The following is a 27786-nucleotide window of genomic DNA, read 5'->3' as shown; positions in this document are numbered from 1 at the left end:
ACTAGCTACTTTTGTTTATCATGTTTAATCAATAGTCAATATTTCCCAATTAATCCAGTCAAATAAGGGTTTAACCTCGGAATGAATGTTAGTAGAATTTTTTTTTGCTCAATATCTTCCTTTTGCTATTCTATAACATATCTCAAAAGTCTAGAAAAATCTCATGTCCGCTTGTCGCGATTTCAAGGTCAAATCGCGAAATGGAGATTTTCAAAATTAGCAAAAATAGGCTATGGTATTATATACACATATGATACATGATTTCAAGGTATTTTTTAATTCTGATTCCAAAAAATCTAAAATCAAGACAATCTGACGTCTCTGGAAAAAGTTATACCTGTTTTTCATCTGTCAACTCATATTATTATAACAGTTGCAAACTTACTCCCGAAAAACCCTTTAAAGTTATGGTAGATGAACCAAATTTTGAATGAAGATTTTAGAATCCATCATTATTAAAAATCAAAACAATCCATTACAAAAAATATATATACCTACGAAATAATGGTATTTTTTGATGGAGGGGCAAATTTTAGGATATGCACTAAAGAAGAATCTTGTTCATCTTAGGAATAAGTGCTAATAGGCTAATTTTTTCATTTTAATCTTTGTTTGGATATTCTTTAACTACCCTCAAAAATCTAAAAAAAATCTCATGTCCGCAAGTCCTAATTTTCTTGGTTTGAAAATAAGGTGCAGATTTTAAAAAATTAATAAGAAAAGTTTAAATTTTTATATGTATACCAACATTAGCGACATGATTTAAAGGTATTTTTTAACACTTATTCCAACAAAACTCACAAACAAGTCAACCTGACCATCCCTGAAAAGTAATGCACCTTATTCATGTTGATCTGACACAAATATCTGAAGAGTAGTTTTTCAATTTTTTTCAAATCTGTACCTTATATTCAAACCAAGAAAATTAGGACTTGCGGATATGAGATTTTCTTAGATTTTTGAGGGTAGTTAAAGAATATCCAAACAAAGATTAAAATGAAAAAATTAGCCTATTAGCACTTATTCCTAAGATGAACAAGAATCTTCTTTAGTGCATATCCTAAAATTTGCCCCTCCATCAAAAAATACCATTATTTCGTAGGTATATATATTTTTTGTAATGGATTGTTTTGATTTTTAATAATGATGGATTCTAAAATCTTCATTCAAAATTTGGTTCATCTACCATAACTTTTAAGGGTTTTTCGGGAGTAAGTTTGCAACTGTTATAATAATATGTAATATATAATAATATGACAGATGAAAAACAGGTATTGTCTTGATTTTAGATTTTTTGGAATCAGCATTAAAAAATACCTTGAAATTATGTATCATATGTGTATATAATACCATAGCCTATTTTTGCTAATTTTGAAAATCTCCATTTCGCGATTTGACCTTGAAATCGCGACAAGCGGACATGAGATTTTTCTAGACTTTTGAGATATGTTATAGAATGGCAAAAGGAAGATATTGAGCAAAAAAAATTTCTACTAACATTCGTTCCGAGATTTACCCCTTTTTTCTCCTTATTTGACTGTATTAAATTACCATTAATTAATATTTATTGGAGATTAAGATAAAAATATAAGCAGGTACACAAATAAAGTATTATAATAAAATTAGGTTCTTGAACTCAACTTATGGATTCTGATAAAAAATTGTGACTAAAATTAATTTGCTTGCTGCAAATAAAGATAATTTTAATGACTAGGAAAAAGTCTTTAATGAAAGCCTTTATTTTTTTACTATTAACGAATTTTTTACATTTACATCTTAAATCTTTACAATGTACCTTATTGTACATCTTAAATTGGTTCTCAGATATTTGCTTAAATAAAACGTTTAATTATTATGTGTTTAAGCAACGTACTTAAACTCATATTTATAATTGGATTTTTACTGAGGCTTAATTAAACGATGACTTGTGTCAAAAAATGAGAGAGAAAAAATCTAGTACATTGCAACAAAAAAGATTCAAATAATTTATTCGTCTTAATATAATAGTTGAACAAAAATTAATGTAATTTTTAAAACAAGAACGAGTTTATATTTTGTGTAGGTACCTCAATCTTTTATTTTGAATTTAAGATGATTTAAGATTTCATCAACTAACTCGATATTAGTCATTCAAAAACAAAACATCGACAAAGCTCTTATAGCATTAAATAAATCTTTCGAGATTAAAAACATAGTGTAAATTATGTTATTGCGATAAATTTTACAATTCAATTTTCACTTGAAATGAAAATCCATAACCAAGAGGCATAGATTTTCCCTATGTAAAAAAATAGTACGTATACGCCACAGAGACCCAAACGTCCTGCTTCTCACTGTAGTGCTATCTAAATAAAATGCACGACTGAGTCGCACGAACTTGCTTTTTTAGTTCAAAGTATCTTTATGTTAATGTAACGTTTTATTCCGGGTTCACAATAAAACTTATTTAATTTCCACTTATATTTCCGTTCAAATAAGAACACACTTTATTTCAACTCAATTTACTTTTATTATTCGCTAAAACAAACACACTTTTAAATCACTTTATTTACTACTAACAATTCGCAACACTTTATTTCACTTTGTACTGTACTCCTTCACTTTCAAGATTAAACTGTCTCCGGTCGGTGTTTACGCTGCCCTTTTATACCGGAATTTCGAGATTCGAGAATGTCTTCGAAGGTTCTCGTCTTTGCTTCTCGAAACTTCCTTTCCAAGAGGGGGCGCTTCATACTTCCAGTCTAGTTGGATATTTTGGGATGTGTTCAGAGAGTAGGTAGTTTCTTTTTTTCACATTTCTACCTTTGCAGTAGTAGGTAGTGTGTTCAGACTTTTATCTTAAAAGTAGTTCAGTAATTCATCGTTACATTAACTTAGCAATAACCATTTTCACCTTTATTATTATAAAAACCGTAGGTATACATAAATTTGAAACAAAATTGTTTTTTTTTCCATTAACGATTTTGGGGAAGAGCCGACATCATATTTTCACTATGCTTTTTTTTTTTAGAAAAACTAAAAACACAGTTTTGCTAAAATTGCTAACAGCATTACGTGCATCGAAATCGTTAGAGCCGTTTTCGAGAAAATTGCAATAACTCAAAAATTTTGTGTGGGAGGTACACTTTTTAAGTGAGATATTAAAAAAAGAAAAAAAAACCAACCTTGGTTAACTCGCGTTAAATCAACTTTTTTTCTAAACAGTTTTAAACAAATGAATGTGAATAGATAAAACTCTATAAAAAAGAAAGATTTTTTAAAAAGAAATCTATAATTTCTGCAAAAAGTGGGTCAAAATAGTGATGAAGAAAATGCATTTTTGAATTTATGTTTCCGTAAACATATTCTATGATTGGATATACTTAATTATTTAAAAAAACACTTGAAAAATCTCAATAAATAAAAACTCTATTGCTACTCACGAAAAAAGAGAGGCAGAATAATTAGTTTTTATTAAGAAATAGAACTTTTACACACTTTTTTGACAGGTGACATATATGATTTATTTTCTCAATATCATGCTTTAAATTAAAAGTTTAGCAATGATTTTAATTAAATATGTTTCCCAATCATAAAAAATGGCATCACCTTTAAAAATATCTGCAGATAATTTAAAAAAGTAACTCCTTTTCGTGCGATGCAAACTTGAAACTTAAGGGCCTATTAAAAACAGCTGTGTTTATATTACCTTCGATGTTTTTCAAGCTAATAATTCTCTAAATTTTTTCGTGACCCTATTTCTGGCCTTTTACACTTGCTTGCTTTTTGCTTCTAACTTGTTTTAGGTGTTCCGACAGAAAAGCATCATTCATCAATGATAATGCCTCATTAGTTGAAAATTCCAGTGGTTTAGTGGTTCCAGAGGATCAGAACCAGTGGCGTATCCAGAACAAAATTTGGAGGGGGCTGGAAAATTTTTCATACATTTTTTTGAGGGAAATGTACGAAAAAATGTTCTCTCTTTTTTATTCATCTTTGATAGAGAGTGAAGTACTGCGGTACTGAAAGTGGTATAGTAGCATTTTACTGCTCTCGACAGCTTCGTACTACTGTCTCCTCCTTTCACATCCAAAGTCGTGTTTCATCAATGTTCTTGTATCCCAAACATTTTACACAAGCAGTTGAGTCATACGTCTTAAAAAAACACTTTATTTCGTGCTAAATTCAAAACAGTTTACAGATTTATTCCTATCACGTCTAGTTTTTGAGCTATACTCATAATTATTTTCGGTATAAACACCCATGTTCCGCTATTCGACCGAAAGTGAATTGAAATCACTTTCAAATGTCACGTGAAATGAAAAAATATCATATTCTTCATTTCGATAGATTTCGAAAACTTTGAAATTGCTCCTAACTGGAGGATCATCCATTTTTATTTTGTTTCTTAAGTGAAATTATTGCTGCTTATTATTGCATTATTATTGCTTGGGCAATATTATTGCAAATTTTAAAAGAAAAATTAATTGGGTAAAGTACAAAGCGAATGAGGTTGCAAACTCAGGGAGCAATTCTCCCCTATAGAATAGTACATACTGCAAACACAGGCAGTGGTAAATTAGAGTATTTCATGCCTCATGTATTTTGTATTAAATTAACAAAAAATAAATATTACAAAATAGTAAAAATATAAGTTTTGATAGCATTTTATCCAAAAAGTTCAGAATCAATGAAAAATGCACCAAATTCACTAACAGAAACAAAGTGAATTGAATTCGATCAGAAAATCTAAATGAGTGAAAAAATGCAGACAGAACTCCTAATTTCAAATTAGGCAAGTGAATGGGCAGAAAGTGAAATGCAGAACGTGTGAAGTCTCAAAAACTAATTTTCAATGAAATTCTACTTAAAGTTTAATCCGAAATATGTATATATTTGTATGTTTTCGTAAAATATTGCTTTTTTAATCCAAATCAGAAGCACAAACTGGAATGTCCTTAAAGAAACCATTAGTAATGTTGACCACTAAGATTTTGAGATATCGAAAATTTCTATTTCCAATATCAATGAGAAAAATATTATTTTTGGAAAAAAAAAAGTAAATAGGTATGCATAAGGCGATAAAAGCATTTTGAGATTTCATAAGAAATTTTACGTCAAAACACTAAAAAAAATGATCTGAAGAATTCCGAAATGGACTAAAGTCCGAAAAAAAATTACCCCAACCCTCAACGTCAGCTACAGCTCTTACTCAAACAAATACAAACAGCCGTTTCAGAATATGGAGGGGGCTCGACCATCTGAGCTGCCTCTTAATCTTTAATATTTATGAGCAAGCTTCAGTGAATCATGCATATTATGAAGAAATCAGCTAAATAATATCATGACCTTGAAGGCCTGGGGGGGGGGCTTGAGCCCCCTGAGCCCCCCCCCCCCTTAATACGCCACTGATCAGAACTTAATCTTTTATACATTTTGATCCTTCACTCAAAGCAAATTTCGTTAAATCCTTTACGGTTTTATTGGAATATGCTTTTTCAATTTTGCGGAGAGCGATTTTACTGATTTAAACTATTTCTAATGGATAGGTCAAGCAAAATGAAATTCAGTTTAAAGAGCGGTCCAAAGTGTCTTCCACCTTTTTTGTTTTTTTTTCGCTTAACTTGAAGAACAAAACTTTTATATATGTTTTTAATTTTTAATTAATTAATTTTAGACCGGAAAAATGCGGAAAAATTAACTTTACCTCTAATTGAAAAACAAAGATATTTTTTTTTTGCACTTCCTAGCCTTCTTACAGAATTTTTTTTTTTAATAGTTGCAATGGTAATTAATAAATAAAAATTATAATACTTTACCTCCAAATGTAGATTAACAATTAAAAAAAAAAACAATTACAACAAAAAAACTACCACAGCGTTTTTAATCGTCATTTAAACTCAAGCGAAAAATAGAATACTTTGTATTATCTCCATCCAACTGTTGACAAGAACCAACTTTCAAGCTTAGCTTACGCTTATCCGAGATGAAAACCAAAAAACCAAACATGAATTACAGTTACCCATTGTATTGAGAAGCTCAACTCATGATTTAAAATCATGTGGCTAAACTTTTTTTTTCTATTTTGTCCAGTCAGATTGGCGAATTACCACACTGTGCGACGCACAGACCTACGGACGTCATGTCGAAAACCACTTATTTGGACTTCTCCATCATCGTAATGTTAGTTTTAATTAAAACCACGAAACCAATCGTTGCCATATAGAAAAGTAAGTAAAAGTAAAAAAAAGTTTTTTTCCCATGATAAACCAGAAAATATAGTATGCTCGATAGATTTTCGACGGTTCGCTATGACGCCATCGCCATCACGCTCAGAATTAGGGCTTAACTACATTGGCTCAAAAAGTGAAAAAGTACAAAATTTTTCCGAATGAAAAACTTAAAATACTCTTTACAAAAAAATTTTACTTTTTCAAAAAGTGGTGAATGTAGATAAATAGAAGAAACAAAAATTCCACAACAAACTGGATTGTCAAGCGCGGAGATGACGATTGCGTCATCGCTCTTTCAAAATGGTGACATGGATGTAAGGAGCGAGTAAAACATGAACTAAGCTATCTTATTTACATAGAGTTGTTAAGGGACTCAACGACCGAAAATAAAACTGAACGAAACTGAGAAATCCATTATTATGGGTCCAACATATGTTTTGCTTGTGTTCGGATATTTTTATACAGCGAGGTATTCACTGTTTACACTATTTTAGTTGGGCCTATAGCAGCGTTACCACTTGCAGAAAAAAAGTCGAAGTAGATTTGAGGAAAAAATGGAAGTAGATTGAGAAAAATCGAAGTAAATTTCAAAATATACTTTTCTTTATAAAAAAATCGATATAAAAAAAAAATAATTCTATTAAATTTACTTAAGTTAAATAATTTTATTAGTAAAAACAACTAAAAACAAAAAAATTGAATTCTTTCAAACTACATATTTTCGGTGTAAATGTATTTTTATACATTGTTTTATAAAAATTTTTAGTCAAATTTTTGGTTTTCTGAAAAAAAAAGTAGATTTGGCTTAAATTTTGATAACTTGAAATTGATTGGAACAGAAATTTTAAAATGAAGTAGATTTCGAAATTTTTGATGGTGCGAAGTAGGAAGTAGATTTAATTTTTTTTGGAAAAAAAGAAGTAGATCTACTTCAATTGAAGTAAAGTGGTACCACTGGCCTATAGTATATTTTGAAAAATGTTTGAGACAAAATCTCATGTAGATTTTTTATTTCTGGAACGCGCTTAGTTACAAGATAAGAAGATAATCAAAATAATCGAAACTTCTGGGTCAATAATATTACAATGAATTTGAAATTCAGAAGAATAACTAAAGAATAAAAACTTTTTTTTTCTGTATTTATAGTCAAACGTTAAACCAAGTTTATTTTTAGAAACCAAAAACGTGTCTACTATTAAAATATAAATGTAACATCAATAAACAGTCTGAAATGCTTCTCATCTCTAAAACTATGTGTCTATACATTATCAGCTGGAATGTCTTATCTTTTTATAAAATAATTCCTTGAAATAATAAATCCAAAGTTCGCTTTCATAAGATCAAGATCAAAAGGTTTGCAAATTGCAAATCTTGTAACAACATACGTCATTTTAGTGAGAAAAAAAAGTATTGCTAGGCAAAAATTTAATCAGCTTTTGGAAAAATACCTTTTTTAGTTTTGTAAACATTCCCTTAAGTTGAATAACATAAAGTTAAAAAAACAAACTGGATCGCTTATTAATATGACGCAAGAATTCAAGACAATGTATCATAGTTACAGAATAAAAAAAAAACACAAAATTTTAAAATACATAAATCAATGGGCGCATTTTTTGTTTATTTTGTTGTTGTTCTTTTGTTTTTTACTTAATATAATAGTTAATTTAACCAAAAAAGATGTACATGTAGACTGAAATAATATAAAAAGAAAGACAGAAAAAGTATGTGGAAATTTAAAAGAGAGAGAGAAAGAGAGAATGGCTTTGCTCCTTTTTGTTTTTGTTTTGAAAGGCAAAACTAATCTGCTTCGTAGATATAATTCAGCAGTCACAAATAGATGGCTCTTATTACTTTACATGGAAATACGAGAGCGGATTATAAGGCGTTCTCGTAAAACGTTCTGGTTGGACATCAGCTCGCAGAATTACTACACCGGAAGGATTTACTTTCACTTTGATTTTCGTTTGTGGACTTAATACTCCATAGTCGACATCTTCATAAAGATCCTTAAATCAGAAAAAAAAAAACAATTAATTGACAAGAAAATGCAAAAGATAGCGCTAATTACCTCAACTCTATATCCGGTGGGTGATGTTAAACCAAGTTCACGAAGTGTCACTGCAACATCGGATGGTGTGCCATCTGTACGACGATTAACAAAAGCAACAGCATATGAGTAATAAGTTTGATAAATCGGGGCTATCGGTCTTGACCAAATTTCAATTCCCTTGTGTTTGTAGATTCTTCGACCTTGAATACCGAGAGGATCTTGATCGATAGCAATGATCTTTCTGTTTTGTAGAATAGCTTTGAACTCTGGACGAATAGTTCTTAAATCGACCGACATAAGAAGTGGCGCTGCCAATATTGCCCAAAGTGCAAATTGTGTCTTAGATTGTTCATAACTTAAACCAAAGTTTCCAATAATCAACTGGAAAAGAATAAAATGGTCAATACATCATTCAAATATGACAATGATGATCTTACCATATCTGGATCGTTCCAATGTCCAGGACCTGCATTAGGGGCAATTACATCCTGATTGTTGCCATAATAATCGATAATACTCTCTACCGAAGCCCATGAATCTTGGATATCATCGAAATTTCTCCATAAATTACAATGTTCAATGATTGAGGAGAAATTTGGACTAATTCCAGCATAAATTTGATATACTGGCCAACTGCATGAATAAATCATTGGACGTCCAGTTCTATTTAAATGGCGCCCAAAATCTGGATAACCAACATCCATGTCCAATGGGAGTGAATAACATCCGTCAAGTTTGACATAATCGACATTCCAATCGGCAAATAAGTCAGCATCGAGTCGTTGATAGCCAATAATACCTGGGTAACCGGCACAGGTGTAGTTGCCAAAGTCTTCATAAATTCCGAATTTTAAACCTCTTGAGTGAATCTTTAAGTACAAAATTTGTTAAGAAAAAACAAAAATAGGAAATGAAACTACTAAGTCATGTTTAAGTTTCTAAGATCTCAGGGACTTTAATATTTTATATTTACTTAGATGGAAGCTGTGCATCAATTAATTGAGTAAGAACATTCATGCAAACAGCTTAAGCTCGTGAAGGGTTTAATGTAAATATATTGAGCTAAATTTAAGCTCCCATACAAAATTCTCTCCAAAATCTTAGCTTTGCTAAATTGTGGAGAGAATTTTAATAGTGACGTTAGCTGAATATGTCAAAATTTGTATTGAAAATGACAGTTCATCGCTATGTTATGTCATTGCATTAATACCCTTCATATTTGACAGCTTGCAAAATTCAAAGACAATTCTCTTAGATCTCAGAAACCTAAACTGGACATTAAAAAAAAAAAAACCCTACATAGTCTGACAGCGCTTTCATTCCACTGGGGAATCGTCGACGATCCGGTACCAGCTGACCTTGTGGTCCACGAGATTTTTCCAACCAACAATCGTCGACATTTATGTACTCGTATCCTACCGCTGCATATCCTTCTGATATCACCAAATCAGTCATTGTGCGGAAAAGGTTTTCACTGTAAATACAAAAAAAAAAGAACCGTTAAATATTATGAAAAGTATGCACTTAGGTAACTACGTTGTCTGGAATATCTTTGTTGTTGCATACTTTTGCGTGCAGCGGAATAAAAGAATTTTATCAAAAAGAAAAGAAACAGTTTGATGTGCACTGGACTCATACTGACAGTAACACTTGCCGTTGGTTATGCAATGGTTTTCAAATATTTGAATTGTGTATTTGAATTTTGTATTGTGGAAGTTATGCTGGAATCACACTGCTGCTGAATTTTCTTGCTAGGAAACATGTTTAGAATATAGGAGGAATTTTGACTTTTACGTACTGATTCCATACCTATCCGACTTTGCTGTCAAAAGTTACACAATTTTAACTTCGCAAAAAGTTTCAATACTTAAATGAAATACAATAATATTGAAATTTAAAAATTGTCATTAACTTGGACAGTGGACACACCTTGATGTCTTTTGTCAGATTTATACGAGTGACAAAATGTCATTTTTTTGATAATTTGTTTCATTTTTCGTGGAATAAAAATGCTGTACGTTTGTTTATCTTTTCTACAGCCCAGAACTGACATAAGCTGGAAGTTCTCGATTCAGAAATAAGATGTGTTCATTTGTCTTGAGAGAAAAAGTCCGGACTCTGACCAGAGAGTCGTGTTTGACGTTTAAGCTTTTTTTTTAAATCACTTATAAATACTTAAATACATGTCAAATTTGAGGAGAAAGAACAACGTGTAATAGCTAGCAGAGCAAAGAAAGATCATATTGAAGTTTTAAAAGTGAATCTACACTTCGAAGGAATAATCTTTCATAATTAATTTCGTACATAAACTTATGGTGTTTTCGTTTGGTAAAAGAATCAATTTATTTTTTGATCTAAATCTGTCAAAAAACTGTTGTTGCGACTACTTAATTGTAGTTGAACAGATCAAAAATTGTTTTTTTTGACAGATTTAGATCGAAAAATAAAAAACATTGTATGAGAAAATTAATCATTGAATGTAGAAGTAAAATTGAACGGTGTCCACACTGGCCTCATTCCGGCGACTCCTTTTGACAGTTATGTGAGTCCGAAGATTTTAAAAGACTTTAAAGTTTCCTGCCTGTTTGGCTATAAAGTTGAAGTAAGAAATCAACACAGATTAGCCAAAATGAGTCGGCGGAGTGGGGCCAATATGAACACCGTCTTAGGATTAGTTCTGTTGAGTTATCTCAAAATATCTGATTTTCGTGTGCAATTTTGTTTGATAATGAAATTATTTGAGATTGCATTTTTGTTGGGAACTCACCAACGTCATTGCGCAATAACATCAGACGAAAACATGCTTATGAAATGTTTCAATTGTGCAGATACTGAAAGGAAAATAATCTCTTTGTCAAAAGCGAGTTAATTTCAATTCATGCAAAGCGATAATAATATAATTATTCATTGACATGGGTTGTTTCAAATCTATAAAAAAAAGTGATTACAATCACTATTAAATCAAAATCCAATTTAACGCCCAATTTAACAACAAAATTTTGTATGCTTGGGGTGAAAAATAAGATCTCAAACCTATCAAATTAACCTTTGTGGTTTGGATTCAAGAGAATAACGATGTAAAGACAAGAAATAATCATATTTTGTACTTCAAATCGAAAGCAACTTCTATTAAAATGACAAGAGTGAAGGTGAACTTGAGTGAAATAATAGGAAAACCATCCAGAATTATTTATTTGATTTCATTTGTTCACCTTCTCCTCATGCTCTCTCGTTATGCTTTGTTTACTGGTTGATGTGATGATAAATTGCACCACATTTCTAGATTGTTTTCTATAATTTACAACAAAAAAAAAATCCATAATAATGAAGACTTTTACAAAACCTTGTGCATGATGGGCGTTTACAAAATTAAGACCTAACCAAAACGAGCTATTGTTTACGCACCAATTCATTTATTTATAAGAATAACAACAAAAATTTCATCACCATTATAATGCTAATAATGTGAATTACATTTTCACCTTAACCCTATTTAATTATTTATACAACAACAACAAAAATGCAGACATACAAAATTAAATAAGCTGATTTTCGTTGATTGTTTCTTCTGTCAAAAACAAAAGAATTCTGTCATAAATTAAAGATAGAATTCGCATTTAAACGTCAAATATATTCACATTCTATACTGAACAATATTTTACCAGTTAGATAGGTAGAGATTCTTTTGATTTTAACGGTTTTCGAGGCAAGGCCAACATAAATTGTTTGATGGTAATAAACTTGGAATGAAACTATACAAAGAAATCCATAACACAAAAGGCGCATGGATAAGTAAGTAGTAGATTTCCCTGAAAGGCTCTGAACCGCAACGGTAATTTGTAATTTATTTTGCTACGATATTTTCCTTTATTTATTTTTCGCATTTTTGTATGGCGTTCTTCTTTTCGGTGTCAAAGAAGAGCCAAATCAAGCGAAGCAAATTTTTCGGTTTATTTATACTTATTGTGTTTCCGACCTAATTATAGGTACACCTATTTGTAAAGTTTATTATTGGGCGCTGTGCATTGGTTCCGGCAGAAAAAGTTTAAACATGATTTATCTTATTTGAAAGAGACCGCATCTTTAATAAAATCTTGATAGCATTCATCAAAAAAAGTAATAACCGCAATAAATCTTGGTTGTGTGAAGATTTTTTATCGATATGAAAATAAAAGGAAATTTGTATAGATCACAATAAAAGTGAGCACCTTTTTATGAAGAAAAGAAAATTTCTTGATAAGATTCAACTTAAATTGCGCTTCAGAAAAATCCAGAAAACCAGAAAAAATCATAAACTTTTGTTAAGAGATCATAAAAATATTAGCTGGAATTGAGCACTTAAGCCATAGTAAAAAGAAAATTAATAGAGAAAGTTTCAGTTAATATAGTTATTGTTTTAAAATTTCCCATCGTTAGTTCTTTTTTATCTTTTTGGCAATTCTTTTAAAACTGAGAACGTAATTTTTAATTGTTTCAATAATAAATAATTCATTTTAATAGTCTGAAGAGTTTGTTTGCAAAAGAGTTTTTGTTTGCAAAATTAAAAACTTTAAAAAGACTGCGAATGATTTTTCTTTTAAATGATTTAAATGAAAAAAAAAAAGAATAATACGATCACTGAACGCTGCCACTTCGTTATGATTTGCCAGGACAAATACCCAACTGCAATAGACGGAAACAAACGGATGCTAATGTCAAAAATGAATATAGAAAGTGAAACATGGAGTTAGCTTCCATAACGTTCGTGAAGTACGATAGGAGCGTACTTCACGTCCGAAAATAAAACTGAACGAAACTGAGCCATTCGCTATTATGGATGTGCCAACTGCCAACACAAAATTCCATAGCAAATTTTTAAACGTGTAAATGCGTCATAAAGCACAACAATGTATCATTTTCGTATTCATAATAGGGTAAATAATGAGCCGGTACTAAATATTCTGGCTTCAATAAATTATATTATTTATGGAAAAAATTATCAAATTATTTCATTTGACATTCTCTAATGATTTTGCATTTAAAACGGCAAATGCAAGGAAACAAGTATTTTCTTTAACAACTATAAACAAAATTCTATTATTCTTTCACTTTATGTTAATTTTGTTTTTAAGATTCTATAACAGTCCTAAAAGAATACCTTTCACCAGACACATTTGACATGTGTTATCCCATTTGTATTTAATTGTCAAACCAAAATATATGCAAAGTCCAAATGAAGATTAACAAAACATGTTTGATAGAACTTTTTTTTATAACAAAAGGTAGGCGTTTGTCTCCATTTTTTGGTGAGTTTCTCATTTTTCAACTCACAGACGATAGTATTTATAGCTCCCAGGTGTTTTGTTTGCAAAACAAAGACTTCAATGGTCATATTTGTTGAGTTTTTTTTAGCAATTTAATACTCATCATACATTAATATAACAAGTGTGTCCCTGTCCATTGAAGCTTAGCAAAAGAAGGAAACAATGAAAACCAGTTATGTGAAACGAAGTATCTTAACAATTCTATAGTTAAAGTTAAAAGCGAAAGTTTGACGTTTGCTTACAAATTGCTCGTAATGTCAAACGGTAGCAAATGTCATCGTTCGAATAACAAGCCATCCCATTGTGTTACTGTTAATTTACAAAAAAAAAAAAAAAAAAAGAACAAAACTAGTTTACTTAGTGGTATTTACGAGTATGTTTATTAAATTAATTCCATGAATGTGACCTTCCAAAGCTTTATAAGAAATCGATTATTATTGTGGATAATCGGTTATCGGTACCGAATTTTACTAAATAATATTTTTATTTGCATAATTTATGGATTTCTTTTTATCGAAGTGATTTTCTTTCGTTAGTTTAAGACTATTTTTCATTTGTTTGAGTTAACCATAACTAAATAAATGGTTATGCTAAACTCTTTTACAGTTATAAGCCTAAAATAATATTTGAAAAAAACAGAAAAAACTAAATCGTGTGCAAATAATAAAAAAACAAGTTTTTTTTATTTTCTTTAAAAAAAAAATAAATCATCTTTTTTTTATGAAGTTATCAAATCATCTTTTTGATAAATTAGACAAATTAGCAATTTTATTTTGTAGAATCATATTAAATCAAAAAATACAATGAATTTCTTTTGAAGTGACATTAATAAATGGGGTTCATTGTGAGCGCAGTCTTAAATTGCACCTCAAGGTCACATTAATTCACAATAGATTTCTTTATATGACATTTTTTTTTTTGTGAATCCTAAATATCGAAATTTGTTGACCTTGGCACTTTTTTCTGATATTGTATCATGTGCCAATTTTTTGTTCACATTTATTGAAATTTTGTTTTTAGAGGGCAATAACCTCAGACAAACTTTTTATTTGCAAAAAAGAATTCAAATTTCATTTTAAGCTGATTTAGATTTTCAATAGGCAAAAACAATTGACATATTCAATATAACAGCTCAAATATCTAAGAAAATGTTTTCGTGTCTTTTTTTCTTTTCTCAATTACCTACTTGATTAGAATTTTAGTTTGTTTTAATTTTTGTTTACAGTGGATCAAAACCTTTAAAATTGAAAGAAAATTTTTTCAAATTTGTTTTAACTTTTTGATAGGGTCTAAAGCTTTTTTTGATAGGGTCAGCAACAACTGACATCTCTTATAACGCAAGGCAGTGTCAAAGTGATGTGAGTTTCTTTTACGCCATTAAGTAGTGCAGGTGAGAAAGCAACACATAAATGTAAAAAAAGTTGGCGGAGTGAGGCTAATGTGAACACCGTCTAATTATTTGTATTTAAGGTTAACACAGAATGGTAATGTTCTGAAATGTCAAATTTTTAAAAGTGAACATACCTCAAACAATGACAACTACAGTGCAAACTGTTTTGCCTGCAATTCACAATCATAAAATAGATTTTTTTTAAAGATGTCCCAAAAATTTATTTTACTCTCCATAAAACTTTATTTTGTAAAAAAAAACCTTGCAACACCAATTATTATTAACTGTTTTTTTCTTATTTCAGGTCAAAATGGATTCAAATCCGGTAAGAATCTTTAAACTTCAAATCAAATAATACAATCACTTTCAGAACAACAAACAAACAACACACAATAGCTAGAGCTAAAGTGCATGTTCAAATTAAGTAGAGAAAAATAAAAAAAAAAAAAAAACATAATAAAAACTCAAACCCTCACCTTATGCAATTGTCTGGATCACCTTCACAATCTGTATTGCAACGAAATCGCTCCCACGACAGCCATCCCATGGGTGGTGTTCTAGCTACACCATTCTCCAAAGCATCAGTTCGATGAATTAAATTACATCCAAGTAGAAGAAGGAAACAAACTATGGACTTATGTATCACAGTGCATTGCGACGACGAAGTTGCTCGTCGGCATGAAAACATCGTTGTTGATGTTTTTTTTTGTTTGTTTTAAGTCTTAACCAGTTTTTTGTTTAGTTGATGAAAATTCGTCTAATACGATATAATAATACGGACGAATCTGCAAAGAAAAGAAATATCAAAATTTTAAAATGGGTATATTTTTTTGTTTTGTATTAAAATAAAATAGCAATAAACTCTAAATAACTATTGTGAACCTTTTATGGACTTTTGACATTGCGTTGTTATGTCAAACAGATTTACATTAGTTCACAATGAAGTAAAACCAATCAAAAACAACACAACAAAAATTAACTAACTTTGTTACACATATCCATTTTTACATTACCTACAAAATTTATAGGAAGACACGAAAAATTTCATCGCCTTCATTTCCCATCTTCGTGTTCGACTTGCACTTTTCAATTCGTGACCCCCCATATACAGTATGTTGCATATATTTTGTTTTTATTTCAACAAAATTCGTTGAAATTTACATTTTTAATGTGCTTTGTGTGTGTTGTTGTGCATATAAAATAGAAGCAACTAAAATATCAAAACTAAGGCGAGCATTGATATTATTGCTCATCGTGTGCTGGTGGCACATTTCCTGAAGTAACAATATTGATGTGCGCTGCGCGCTATACGATGCGGCGATTGTTGAAGATCTAAACGTGACGTATGGAACTTGCATCAGAAAAAAAGGCAACCAGCAATATGCAAAAGTTTCTGAATGAATGAGTTTTGAAAGTGTTTTTTTTGTTTCTTATCTACAAATTACAAACGGTAATCAGAGCAGTTTGAAACTTATATGATTTTAAGATAAATGTCAAAATGCCATTGATTATTCTGAAGTACTTTTACACAACTAAATGTCATGAGAATGGGTAAACTTTGACATTTATTTTTGGGTGTGTACTGGTAAAGTTGAAATGTGCTACAGGTGTTAAAAATTTTTATTTAACGTCAAGTAGAATGACAGCAAAATAGATCCGCTGTTTAAGATTTTGTCTTTTAAAGTTATATCTGTGTGGCCTGGCAACCCTTAAAGAAAATACAAAATTACAACTTTAAAATTCTGAGCTCTAGGTGGCGCTCAATATATTTGATATATTGACGCTTCGTTCTAACGTGGGCTGACCTTTAATGCCTAAAAGTGTATTCGAACACCCTTAAGCTTTTTATGGTGCAAATGATGACTAAGTTGGTAATCACCGAAATCAAGTATTATTGAGCGCTGTTTGGAGAATCATGAAACCAATGGTCTTATTACTACTGCAGGGTTTCTAGTTCATTAGATTAAAGGCTGTCCCACACCAATATCGATGGATGACAAAAAAAAGCCGCCGACAGCATGTTAATTTTAAAACAAATTCAAATCGGAACGTCGACGTTCAGGTGTGAAATTGTTTCATACCTGAACGCGGTTTTATTCAAAAATCACTACAAAAGTGCTTAAAATCTATCGCATTCTTTGCGTTGACGGATTCAACTGACAGGCTTATTAAAACTGACATCTGTGTAGCTTTCGACGGCTCTTCTTAGCACGTCTGTGTTATTTTTTATCGGAGTGTCATTTTAATACGTTGACGTAACGGATGCTTCTTGAAGCTCAGTGATTACACGAGTGTACCCTTCAATCATCTTACGTTTTCAGCGATAAAACCAGTAAATAAGAATAACTTGTTACCAGGGGATTACATTTTTTTTTTTAATTAATTGAATTAGTTAAAAACATTCAAGCAAAATATTTCCAGTGGGTTGGTAAGAAAACTAAGGCATTAATTAATCGCTTCTCAAACGTTTTTCAATTAGTCATCCCCACAAAAACAAAAATTGATACAAGTTTTGGTAGGCAACATTTAGGTATGCTGAAAATATTTTGTTTTGATTAACGATTTTTTCTTGTTTGTCTGCTGTAGTCGAGATAATTTTAAAATAAAAAGCTTGATAAATTATTGTAAATAATTGAAATCAATCAATAAACCTCGTTTACAAAAAAAAACACACATCTAATTCCCCCAAAGTATTAGTATTTATTTCTATTTTGCAATCCCCCAGTTAAACTATTTAATGCCTATCTATAACTACCTTTTAAACGTAAGTGAATTTAATAAGTGAATCTATAACTTCAATACTGGTGTAATCGTGAGACTTATGCTACGATACGTATTCTCTCACGAATGCCCTCAGAGGCTTGGGTGTTGGGTATATAGAAATATATAGGATGGACCTTAGTTTAAGTTGTAAAGATCATTGGAAAAAAAACTGGTTGGGTGTTGTTAGAGATATGGGATGGGTGAGTGGTGTCTACTGCCTGATGATGGCTGCCAGCAACAAAAACTTAGAGAAGCTGCTGCTGCTTTATCTTTATAGATACTCATTGTCATAGAGCCGACGACGACATTAAGGAAAAATAAAAGCACGAATTCATTGATCTGGATGCTATAAGATGATTATGCAATTTTAGACCTGAATGTAATTTATTTTCAATGTGTAGGCGGGTATAGAATACATTTTTTGCCTTCGGATGCAATATGATTTATGTGAGGTGATAGAAGATGATGAAGGTAATTTTGTGTTCCTATCAAAACTACAAATAACAACCCCGAAGAGAAATGTCAAATGAACACCAAATTTTTCAGCTTTTCTAGCTTTCTGATAAGTCAATAAATTTTATCAAACATTTATTAGTTACATAAGTAAAGTGGAATTAGATCTGAGAGTTTTTTCGTGACTCGAATTTAAATCAGAATTCAAAACATAGTGGTTTTTTGACAGCTTATTAGCATTTTTTTTTTTTTTTTTTATATCCATTAAAAGTTAATCTCATCTCAGCTATTACTTGGTTAGATCACCAGAGATTTCTATAATATAGTTGAAGATTCACAAATCTAGTATTATAATTGTAATACTAGATTTGTGAATCTTCAACTATATTATACACATGATCTTCTGCCCGAGAAGATAGGAATGTAAAGAGTTGTGCTAGATTTCTAGTCATGAGTAGTTAACCACCTCCGAAGGAACGCGGCTAGTATCCATAAATAGGGTTGTTCAATTTGACATTTGACAGCTTAAGGCACGAGACACATTGCATAGATGTGATGAATGGGTGTGTCAGGGAACTGAATGTTAAAACCAGTGACTACATTTATCATCAACAAAAGCTCATTTGTTTTTTTTTTTATTTTTTCAGTGGCATCTTAACTTCAATTGTATATCTAAAAAGATTTAATACCTTAATTAGAAGAACATTGTTTACATCGCGGTTAAATATACCTTGAATAACTAAAACTGTTTAAGGTAACAGTTGCAATTAAGATATCGTTCGTACATGTGTTCACAAATGTTAAACTAGTTGTAAGCATTCAATTGTCAAATTGCACTATTATAACAATGCCGTTTGATGCTATACAAAATTTAAACCACAATGTGCCGTGTCGTCGCCACCGCGCCACCACCACAGTCATCCAATGACATTTCTGACCGCAAAATATGATCTCGAATTTCACATCAGTTTCATTTTAATGAACAAAAAACATTTTTAAATGTCATCGTCAACGTCATTATGCTTTCGACAATGGCGGTCGATCTAATTCCACTACATACATAGGTACATATCGGTACACAAGACAAAAAAAAAACAATTCAGATTAGATATCTCGATCGATTGATAGGTATCAAGAACAACACACTTGCTTTCTGTTGTTCGTATCCATCGATGTCCCCCTAATTAGCTTATAATCTGCGGTAGGAGTAATAATAATAAACTGTCATTGCCGACAACATTGTTTATTTTTTTTTATAATGACCGAGAGAGGCTTAAGCTACAAAACGTGACACAACTAACTATAACGCAAAAGGGGGTGTCCAGAGAGAAGGAGAAAGAATAAGAAGAAGCAACAGAAGCAGCATTTCTGCCATGACATGGTTATGTTGCGTAATCGGAAATCGTTATAAATAAATTAAATAACAAACATGAGATGAAGATTTTTTTCTTCATTTTGTCTCTTTACTCTTCTAGATCAAATTGAAGCAAAATGTCGAAGACCGTTGTATTCATTGGGTAAATTGATTTTAATGTCATCCGGCCGCGAAATTACACTAGAATAGTTGTCTACCATGAATGGTCTTGGCGCTTGTTGTGTCGATCTCATGTTATGCTGTGAGGCATTTTCAGTACTTCAACTTTAACTAGTATTCGAATCAAGATCAATTGGCTGCTGTGAATCTACAGATGAAGTGATTGCTGTTGGAAATGTCGAAGATTATAAAATTAATTCTTATGATGGCAATTGAATTTATGTGAAAGGGAAGCTTGATGTTAGTCTTTGAATTCAGAGAAAAATGATTTTTTGAAGGTAATCTCAGATGCTTAAGAGACGCACATTATTTAAGTAGTAGCCATAAATTATTCGCATATAAATTCTGAAAGTGAATAGTGGAGTTATACTTGGAGTTCATAGCACTTTCAAAAAAATAATTATACACGAATGTAAGATATCATAAAAGCCGCGTTCCTTTGGAGTTAGTAAACTGCTCAGGAGTATGTGATTAGTAGATCTAGTACTACAATCAACACATGATCTTTTTCTCGAGTAGATAGAAATGTGTAGTGTGTATACTATATTTCTACTCATGAGTGATCACTGATCACTAATAATTTTTTCAAGTTATCGATTAATTTTATGAACGTCAAACAGACACAATTTTTAAATTTGTGTGTGCTTTCTTAAAATAGTTGCGTTCCGGTGTAATATATATAATGCTACGTACTAATTCTTAATTTTCAGGTTTGTAAACTGATTCTTTTTCACTTCCTTAAACCTTTATTTAATGCACACACAATATTTCGCGAAATCGCAATCAAACATAACTTCTCCATTCACATGAAAACCGTCCATTTTGTTTGTGACTTAATGAAATGAGTGCTTTTAGCCCAAAATAAACAGCAAAAATACTAGTCCTTAACATGGTATAAAAAGAGAAGGTATGATCATTAGAAAAAACTCAGTATCGAGAACTGTGATGCGTTCTTTTATTCGACAATGTTAACTATTGTTAACAATAGTTAACTTTCATCGTTCCTAAATGAGAAAAAAGTTACAAAGTGTAACATCGTGACGTCACAACATCGTTCCTAAATCCAGTGTTGAAGTGTCAAATAGTTACATTTTGTTACTTTTTTCAACTCAGCTCCTGGACTTGAGTTTCAATGTTAATCTATCAAACACAACTAAATGGGGAAGAGAGGGGATGATGTGAGAAGAGAATTTCTTGTTTTTTTCCGTATTTGAAATTATTGAATGCATATTTTTGTTTCAATTTGCTTAGAATTCAATTAAAAAGAATTATTTCAGTACGAAATTAATTTTTTCTTGTTTATTCATTCATAAAATTAATCTCAAAAATTTTTCTTTTGACAGATCAACAAAATGTAACATTTAGTCGTTCCTAAATCAAAGTTAACATTTTGTAACAAAATCTAACAAAAACAAATACAACGATTTTTTTGACATAACAACAATAGTTAACATTGTTCAATAAAAGAACGGACCACTGTCAAAACTTATGGCTACTTAAGGTTTTGACAGCCCAGCCCACTGAAATTGTTGTTGTAAACAAATTTGTCGTAGAAATTGTTGTTGTTTTTGACTTTGCCAAATGCCAAACGTCAAAACCTTATTACCCCATTTTGTAAGATGGCGGCTCTAATGCATGGTATAAAAAGACAAGGTATGATCATTAGAGCCGCCATCTTACAAAATGGTAAAATGTCAAGTTCACGAACTGTCACAATAATTAGCTATGTCTATTTGCTTGTTGCGTCCCATTTGACAATTAATGAAAGGAACTAAAATATGATCATTACATTTTGAAGGTAGTTTGCTACGACATCTATGTTTGAAAGACCAAATGTCATGAAACTAGAATCTAAATCATGCTATTCGCATAAGATGTGCATTATTATTTTTAAATAACCAGAAATAATGTGATTGCAAATGCAAAAACGGCATCATCACCATCATTATTTTCTACTCACAGTCACAGCACATGGTCGGTCAGGTATAATATAAACTTGTAGACATTAAGGAGAAAAAAAAAAATAAAGTAACAAGAACCATATGAAAGCAGCATAATGCCGACATGCATCCAGTGATGAACACAGAAAGAGCTGGAAATGCTAAATCGTTTCTCAACCTCCGCTCTGTTTTGAAGATGATGACGGTATAACGATGGTGAATGGCTAAATAGCGATGAACTCGTGCGTCGTCGTCGTTGACTGCAATAAACCTACATCACATATGATTTTATATTTAAGACTGTACATAAGACTGATGATGCAGCGGCGAAATGCCAAACGCAAGTTGTTTACGTTCAAAAGCGACGCAATGAAAAAAGGTGAATGGAACTGTTGTTGATTTAAATGTGGAAACAAAATTACTACATCCTACATAAATTATTTGGATCCCAACTGAACTTTAAACATCGACTTTGACATTAAAAATGCAATCAGAAAGAAGGTATATTTCGCTGACAACATAAAATGCTTTACTTTGTTTGACATTAGAAGCTCATTTTTGACACTACTTGCCAATGAAAAAAAAAGAGTTTGTGTACACATGTACACGCGATTGAAGTTATACTTCTCACTGACAGAAATTGACTTAGTAGGTTCGCACCATAACAAACAAAACAGTTTTACAATTATGATAACTAGATGGTGCTACTAGTTTATTCCTTTGACATTCTTGTTAAATAGTAAACTGTCATTCTGTTAGTGCCACAAAAGAAGTATAACTTCAAAAACAAATGTTTAGCTAGTTAAATATGTATGCATGCTTTGCTTGTCCTTCATAATGTAGGCAGCAGAAGCATAAAGCAATAAAATCAAAATTTCAATCTGTTTCTCAAATTGTTTACAACATAGATTTATTGCGTGATCTTATCGCATTAATATGTTGATCTGTCAAACTTATTAAAAATGGCTAACATACATTTATGTACATATGTATGTAGATATCTTCTTTGAAATATAATCTTTTATGTGGCTTATTTGGATTAAAACACCGTAACCGCCTCTCGCCTGACCGTATATTAATCGATTTTACATTTCAAAAGCGATTACATATTCATAAATACAACACAATTGATGTCTTTGTTTAAATCTGACCGATGATTTGTATACATTTTTCATCGATCGATCGAAAGTTGAAATCATTTTAATAGACTTTCTGATCTAAAAAATTTCAGATTTGAATTGAAATAACAGCATGATACCACAAATAAATTAAAACAAATTATAACTATACAAAAGTAAGAGAGAAGAAATTTAAGAAGTCGTAATTAAGAAGAGAAAAAAAATAATGGCCTTCCACACGTCGCGAAGCTGGGTGTGCGGTTTACTCGGTTCGTTTAATATAATTTCAAATTTTCCTTGGCCTATATTTTACACAGTACTTATGTCTAGATTTCATAACCCTTTGCGACTCTATCAAAGTTCTAAAGACAAAAAAAAAAAACTCAGAAAACAGATTTCAAAATGACTCCGATTTTAATGTCATTCTACGCGCTTATATGTCAATCACCTGCAGCAGCAGCAGATGATGTCATATGATATCTTTCGCTGCAATCGTGCAATAAACTATCTCATTAAACCGTCTCGTCTAGCAGTCGTCGTCCCCGGGTTTGTTTTTTTCTTTCACGCACACTCTTCACTGCTACTGCACATAATAATATAATAAATGACAGCTGAACAGTGTAGAGATTGTTTGTACGGTGGAATATCCAGTGATATTGCGAAAAAGTGCAACGGGGGTGTAACACAGTTTCCCAGAATTGTTGTGATTCTCATATTTCTTGCAGAGTGCAATTTGAGTTGCACAGTATCGTTTTATATTTTTTTTCGAATGAAATTCGCGCGCTTTTTGTGTTCAACCTGTTGTTCAAAGTGATACGTTACGTCATGTTGAGAGAGAGACCGTGTGCTTTATGTTATATGTTTTTAAAAGATGTCCAAAGTGTAGATATACAAGTTCTTTAAAGTCATATTCACACTCTACCCCACTCCATCACTATTTTGACTGACGACGATGTGGGAGTGGTGGGTGTGTAGACTTTTTAGAATTTAGTTGTCTGATGTAGACGAGGATTCAAGTAAATTGCGTAAGTGGGAAATAACTACCGTGAATCATGCTGAATGTTCGTAGTTTTTTTGCTTTTTGTTTATAAACAGTTTTGATCTACAATTTTCATTGTGGTAAATTGCAGACAAGTACAAGCATTGTTAACTGTTATTTGTGAACGGTTGAGGTTTGATGGGAAAAAATCTTGTAGAAAATATTATAGATGTGAGATTCGAGGTAGTAATTGGTAGTTGAAAAGCCATAATTCACCTCAATCATGTAATAGATGGGAAAAATAATTAAGTAGCTTTTTAAGTGACGCAGAAATTCCATGTGTGCGATTTTTTTTTTGCTGAATTGTTCATATTTTTTTTTTGCTGCTTAACAGTTATGTATGTTAACAATGATGTCTCTTATGTTATATGAGAAAATCGTTTCTAACTTAGGGAAATTTTGATGGAGAATAAATTAGAAATACTTTTCCTATGCGTTAAATCATCACATAAATATAAACATAAGCGACTAGTGAATATTTTTATTATACCTAGTCATGTTTTTTTTTTTAATAAATGGCAAAAAACGACTCGTGTTAATCGGAATCGTACCTCGTTTACACACGACTTTCAGCAAAAATATTTTTTAAAACAACTTCTTTAAATCGAGACATGCTTTGAGACAAATTGAAATAGTAAATTGTCAGGGCAAAAAATGTATAATGTTAAAAACAGTACGAATTTAGGTGTGCTTAATAACCATTTCTTAGTCAACAAGAGTTTATTGACTTCGCCTAGCTAAGTCTAAACAATTTTCGGTACTGCCAATGCAAATTATCGTTAAGTTTAATGACAACTCAACTGTCAAAACTAACATGATTTTAAATCGAAAAAGATGCTGCCAAATGCAAAATTCCTTGAGTGACATAATTTTCTATTGAGTCTGCTAATTTGATGCATTCCCGTAAGAATGTATTGAGCGTCATTTCTAAAATTGTTCATTAAACGCAAAAAACAATATTATTTTAGTAAAGAAATATATGTATGGGTTGCACGATTTTCTTTTCTCTGTAGTTTCATTTGCATACATGATAGAAAAACCAAAATGGTACCAAAACGTAGTATATTTTTATAGTATATTTCCACATCAAAAAGTCATTTTCGAAAAAAAATGTCGCTTAATACATTCTTACGGGAAGGTATCGATATGTATAAAACCAACGTCAATTCTCACAACTACGCGAGTGACTTTAGTTGTAATTTTCCCAGAGCTAAGCAATTTACAACCAATTACAGCTGTGGCCAAATTCTGACAGTTACTATTACAATTACTGACAAGTTGTCCTCGTGTAGTTATTCTTAGTTTCTTTTTGTAATTGACATTTTTATATGAAGTAGATAAATAGATTTTTCTTGTCAAAAAAAAAGTACGTTGTAAGTATAGGTGAAATGTATCTGGAAGAAGCTGTAAATCATGCTAAAAAATTAGGTCTAAAACGAATGGAAGCCAAATTACTTCCTGTTTTGTCAAATTAACAGATTAAGGTTCTCTGTATCAAATAAAAAAGGCAATAAAATTCTAATATATAATTTACTGAAGGATTAAAACAACATAAAACTTGGGTTAAAAATCGAACGCACCCAAATGTCAATGCAAAAACAGTGCTGCCAATATTTTGCAGGTAAGATCTCATGCCTTGTTTGTTTAATTTATTTCGGATTTAAAAAAATTCAAGTAGAGGAAGATATTTGACAGTATGGGCAGGTTATCCTCTTTGTATTCCACTGAAAAACGTTTATTAAATATTTACCTGACTTAAAAATTTTGTTATTTACGTAACAATTGTATCATTTCAGTTCGAGATAATTTTCTTAAAAAAAAAATCAGAAATCAGAGCTAAAACAAATCGATTTTATAATTAGCAGATAATTACTTTTTCACTAATGTTTTTATTTATTTTTTACGTTAATCTTATCAATAATAACAAACAAACCCAAAATAACAACAAATAAACAACAACAAAATCAAAATAAATTGTAAATCAGTTTAGGACTTAATCTATTTTTGAAAATAAGTCATTGGCTAGCATTCACTCGATCGATTCTCACCATCAGTGGATGTCACACAGTACCTACGTCCCTCAAAAGTCATTTCCTCCCTCACAACTAATCTATAAACGAGTGATGGGTATTTACATTTGATTTGGCTTTGTGCCGACCCTACTCTTAAACATAAAAACGAGTGTAATTACAAAAAAAAAGTAAAGAGACTCAAATAATTCACTTGTTTATGTTTCAAGTTTTAACTAACAACGGTCTTAATAAACATTTTGATAGTGTTTTTTTTGTGAGTGTGTGTTCTTGAGAAAACCGTGTTTTTTTTTTGTGTTTTTTAGGCAATCGCATTTGACACTTCAAAATGAAGATATTGAGTAAGTTATTTATTTTAAAAAAAGATAAAAGTTTATAAGTTCTTTTATATCAATTTCATAAAAAAAAACAACTCACAATAAAATTATAACAGTTGTATAGCAGTAATAACCTTAAAACTGATCGATCAACAGTTGAATGAGGCACATTGACACTTGAACTAAGACTAATTTAATACTGTAATGGGGCTTGTGGAAGTTGACTTCTACATAAAATATCAGCAAAAAATGATAAAGTGCTTTATGAGGGATAATATTTTAGGGTAAATCCTATTTTATAGTATGTATTTTAAACAAAGAAATTCAAAGAAAAAGCTATTGGGGATTCGTGGCTGTAAAGTGTGGCGCTGCTGGTCATTAAAAGTTAGAGTTAATAATCAAGAAGTGGCCTCAGGTCCTATTATTCATAGATTTTGTATTATTACTTATGACGGATCGATTTAATTGTCATTTTAAAGCAATATGTCAAAATTTAAAACAATACGGGGCTGGTATCTGTCATCATGTGACATTTCAATGAATTCAAATTATGGCCACCAGTAGCGCATTTGAGCTTAACCAATCTAACCCAAACTCTCAATATGACATTTGTAGAATTGTCAAAATTAGAAAAATACTACCTACAATGTCAAACGATTATGTTTTGTAGTCTTTCCTTATACGTTTTTTTTTTTCGAATTCCTCGACTTATGGCTTATAAATCATTGTTATATCTCTTATCGTGTGGGTGTTTTGCATTATTTTATTCATATTTACTGCTATCAATTACAGAAGTCAAAGAAAAACAAAGAAGCATGAAAGTATATACAAAAATAGTTATTGACTGTACTGACAAACGATAAAGAGAAGAGAGAAAAATGATTGCCTTGCACTTGCTACAAGATATGGTTTTAGTTTTACTTATGTTTAGTTACTTAACCTATTTATAAATATAGGGGTGTGTTTTTTTTTTCTTGTATACTAATCAATTCAATTGATTGCTTATTGATATAAATTGAAAAAGAAAATTATATGAGTATTTTTGATGTTTATTGATTATGGATTTGTAACACATGGAAGCGGCGTTGATAAAAGCAAATTAGTTTTACTCGTACCTTAGTTTTTATATGGTTTTGTTTAAAAAAAATCATTTTATCAAAAATTCCTTAGGGTTTTATCGATTGCAACATAGCAATACGCAATCGGTTGAAAAATTGACAAGACTTCTACTTGAAATACACACTTTTAAACTTTTTTTTATTTATAAATGAGTTGTCAAAATTTTGACATTAAGAGCGGAATTCAGAGTCGTTACTCAAGTAAACATTTTGTTCAAGCACAAGTCTGAGATGAATTTTCTGAGTGTTTGCCCAAGTATTTACTTCAAAATTTCCTCAGTTGGAATTCATTAGCTAAAGTAAAGACACCCCTAGGCTTTCTTAACGTAGTTAGTAGCTGAAGTGGACCAAACGCAGGACCAAATATTCACTTGAGTAAAATTTTTACTTGAGTAACGACTCTGAAGTCCGCTCTAAGAGAAATCTAGAAGCGAAGTTGTATGCGTTTCAAAGGTCCATGAAATACTTTCCGAACGTTCTGAAGGACCATAATCTTAAACGACAAAAGTGGTTTAATAA

General features: G+C 31.0%; 3 protein-coding genes across 6 annotated transcripts in view; 2 read left to right on the top strand and 1 right to left on the bottom strand.

Moving 5' to 3' along the window:
• Positions 1–27786, top strand: part of LOC129905098 (serine-rich adhesin for platelets) — a 158307-nt gene that overhangs the window by 5631 nt on the left and 124890 nt on the right. The window lies entirely within an intron of this gene.
• The window catches only part of LOC129905103 (6-phosphofructo-2-kinase/fructose-2,6-bisphosphatase-like), a 99642-nt gene that overhangs the window by 24032 nt on the left and 47824 nt on the right, over positions 1–27786 (top strand). Inside the window, exons 1-2 of one of the 3 annotated variants that reach the window (XM_055980488.1) lie at positions 11994–12054; positions 15260–15280. In XM_055980488.1, the coding sequence (XP_055836463.1) occupies positions 12009–12054; positions 15260–15280 (67 nt within the window). In that variant the 5' untranslated portion in view covers positions 11994–12008. Of the gene's footprint in view, positions 1–11993; positions 12055–15259; positions 15281–25466; positions 26174–27786 lie in introns of those variants that run through there. The other 2 variants (XM_055980485.1, XM_055980491.1) reach the window with 2 other exon arrangements.
• LOC129905104 (alpha-N-acetylgalactosaminidase) lies at positions 7794–26457 on the bottom strand. Of its 2 annotated transcripts, none has more exons than XM_055980493.1 (6): positions 26250–26457; positions 15432–15740; positions 9562–9736; positions 8700–9131; positions 8281–8643; positions 7794–8218 (listed from the first exon to the last, which is right to left on the bottom strand). In XM_055980493.1, exons 2-6 carry the CDS (start codon positions 15641–15643, stop codon positions 8060–8062), a joined length of 1341 nt encoding a protein of 446 aa, XP_055836468.1. In that variant the 5' UTR covers positions 15644–15740; positions 26250–26457; the 3' UTR covers positions 7794–8059. The 2 variants fall into 2 exon arrangements, with proteins under 2 accessions (XP_055836468.1, XP_055836467.1); XM_055980492.1 differs by having other exon boundaries at positions 26284–26457.

The sequence above is a fragment of the Episyrphus balteatus genome, chromosome 1 (genome assembly GCF_945859705.1).
Source record: "Episyrphus balteatus chromosome 1, idEpiBalt1.1, whole genome shotgun sequence".
NCBI lineage: Eukaryota > Metazoa > Arthropoda > Insecta > Diptera > Syrphidae > Episyrphus > Episyrphus balteatus.
Note: the sequence above shows the minus strand (reverse complement) of the source record. Positions and strands in the feature narration are given on the sequence as shown.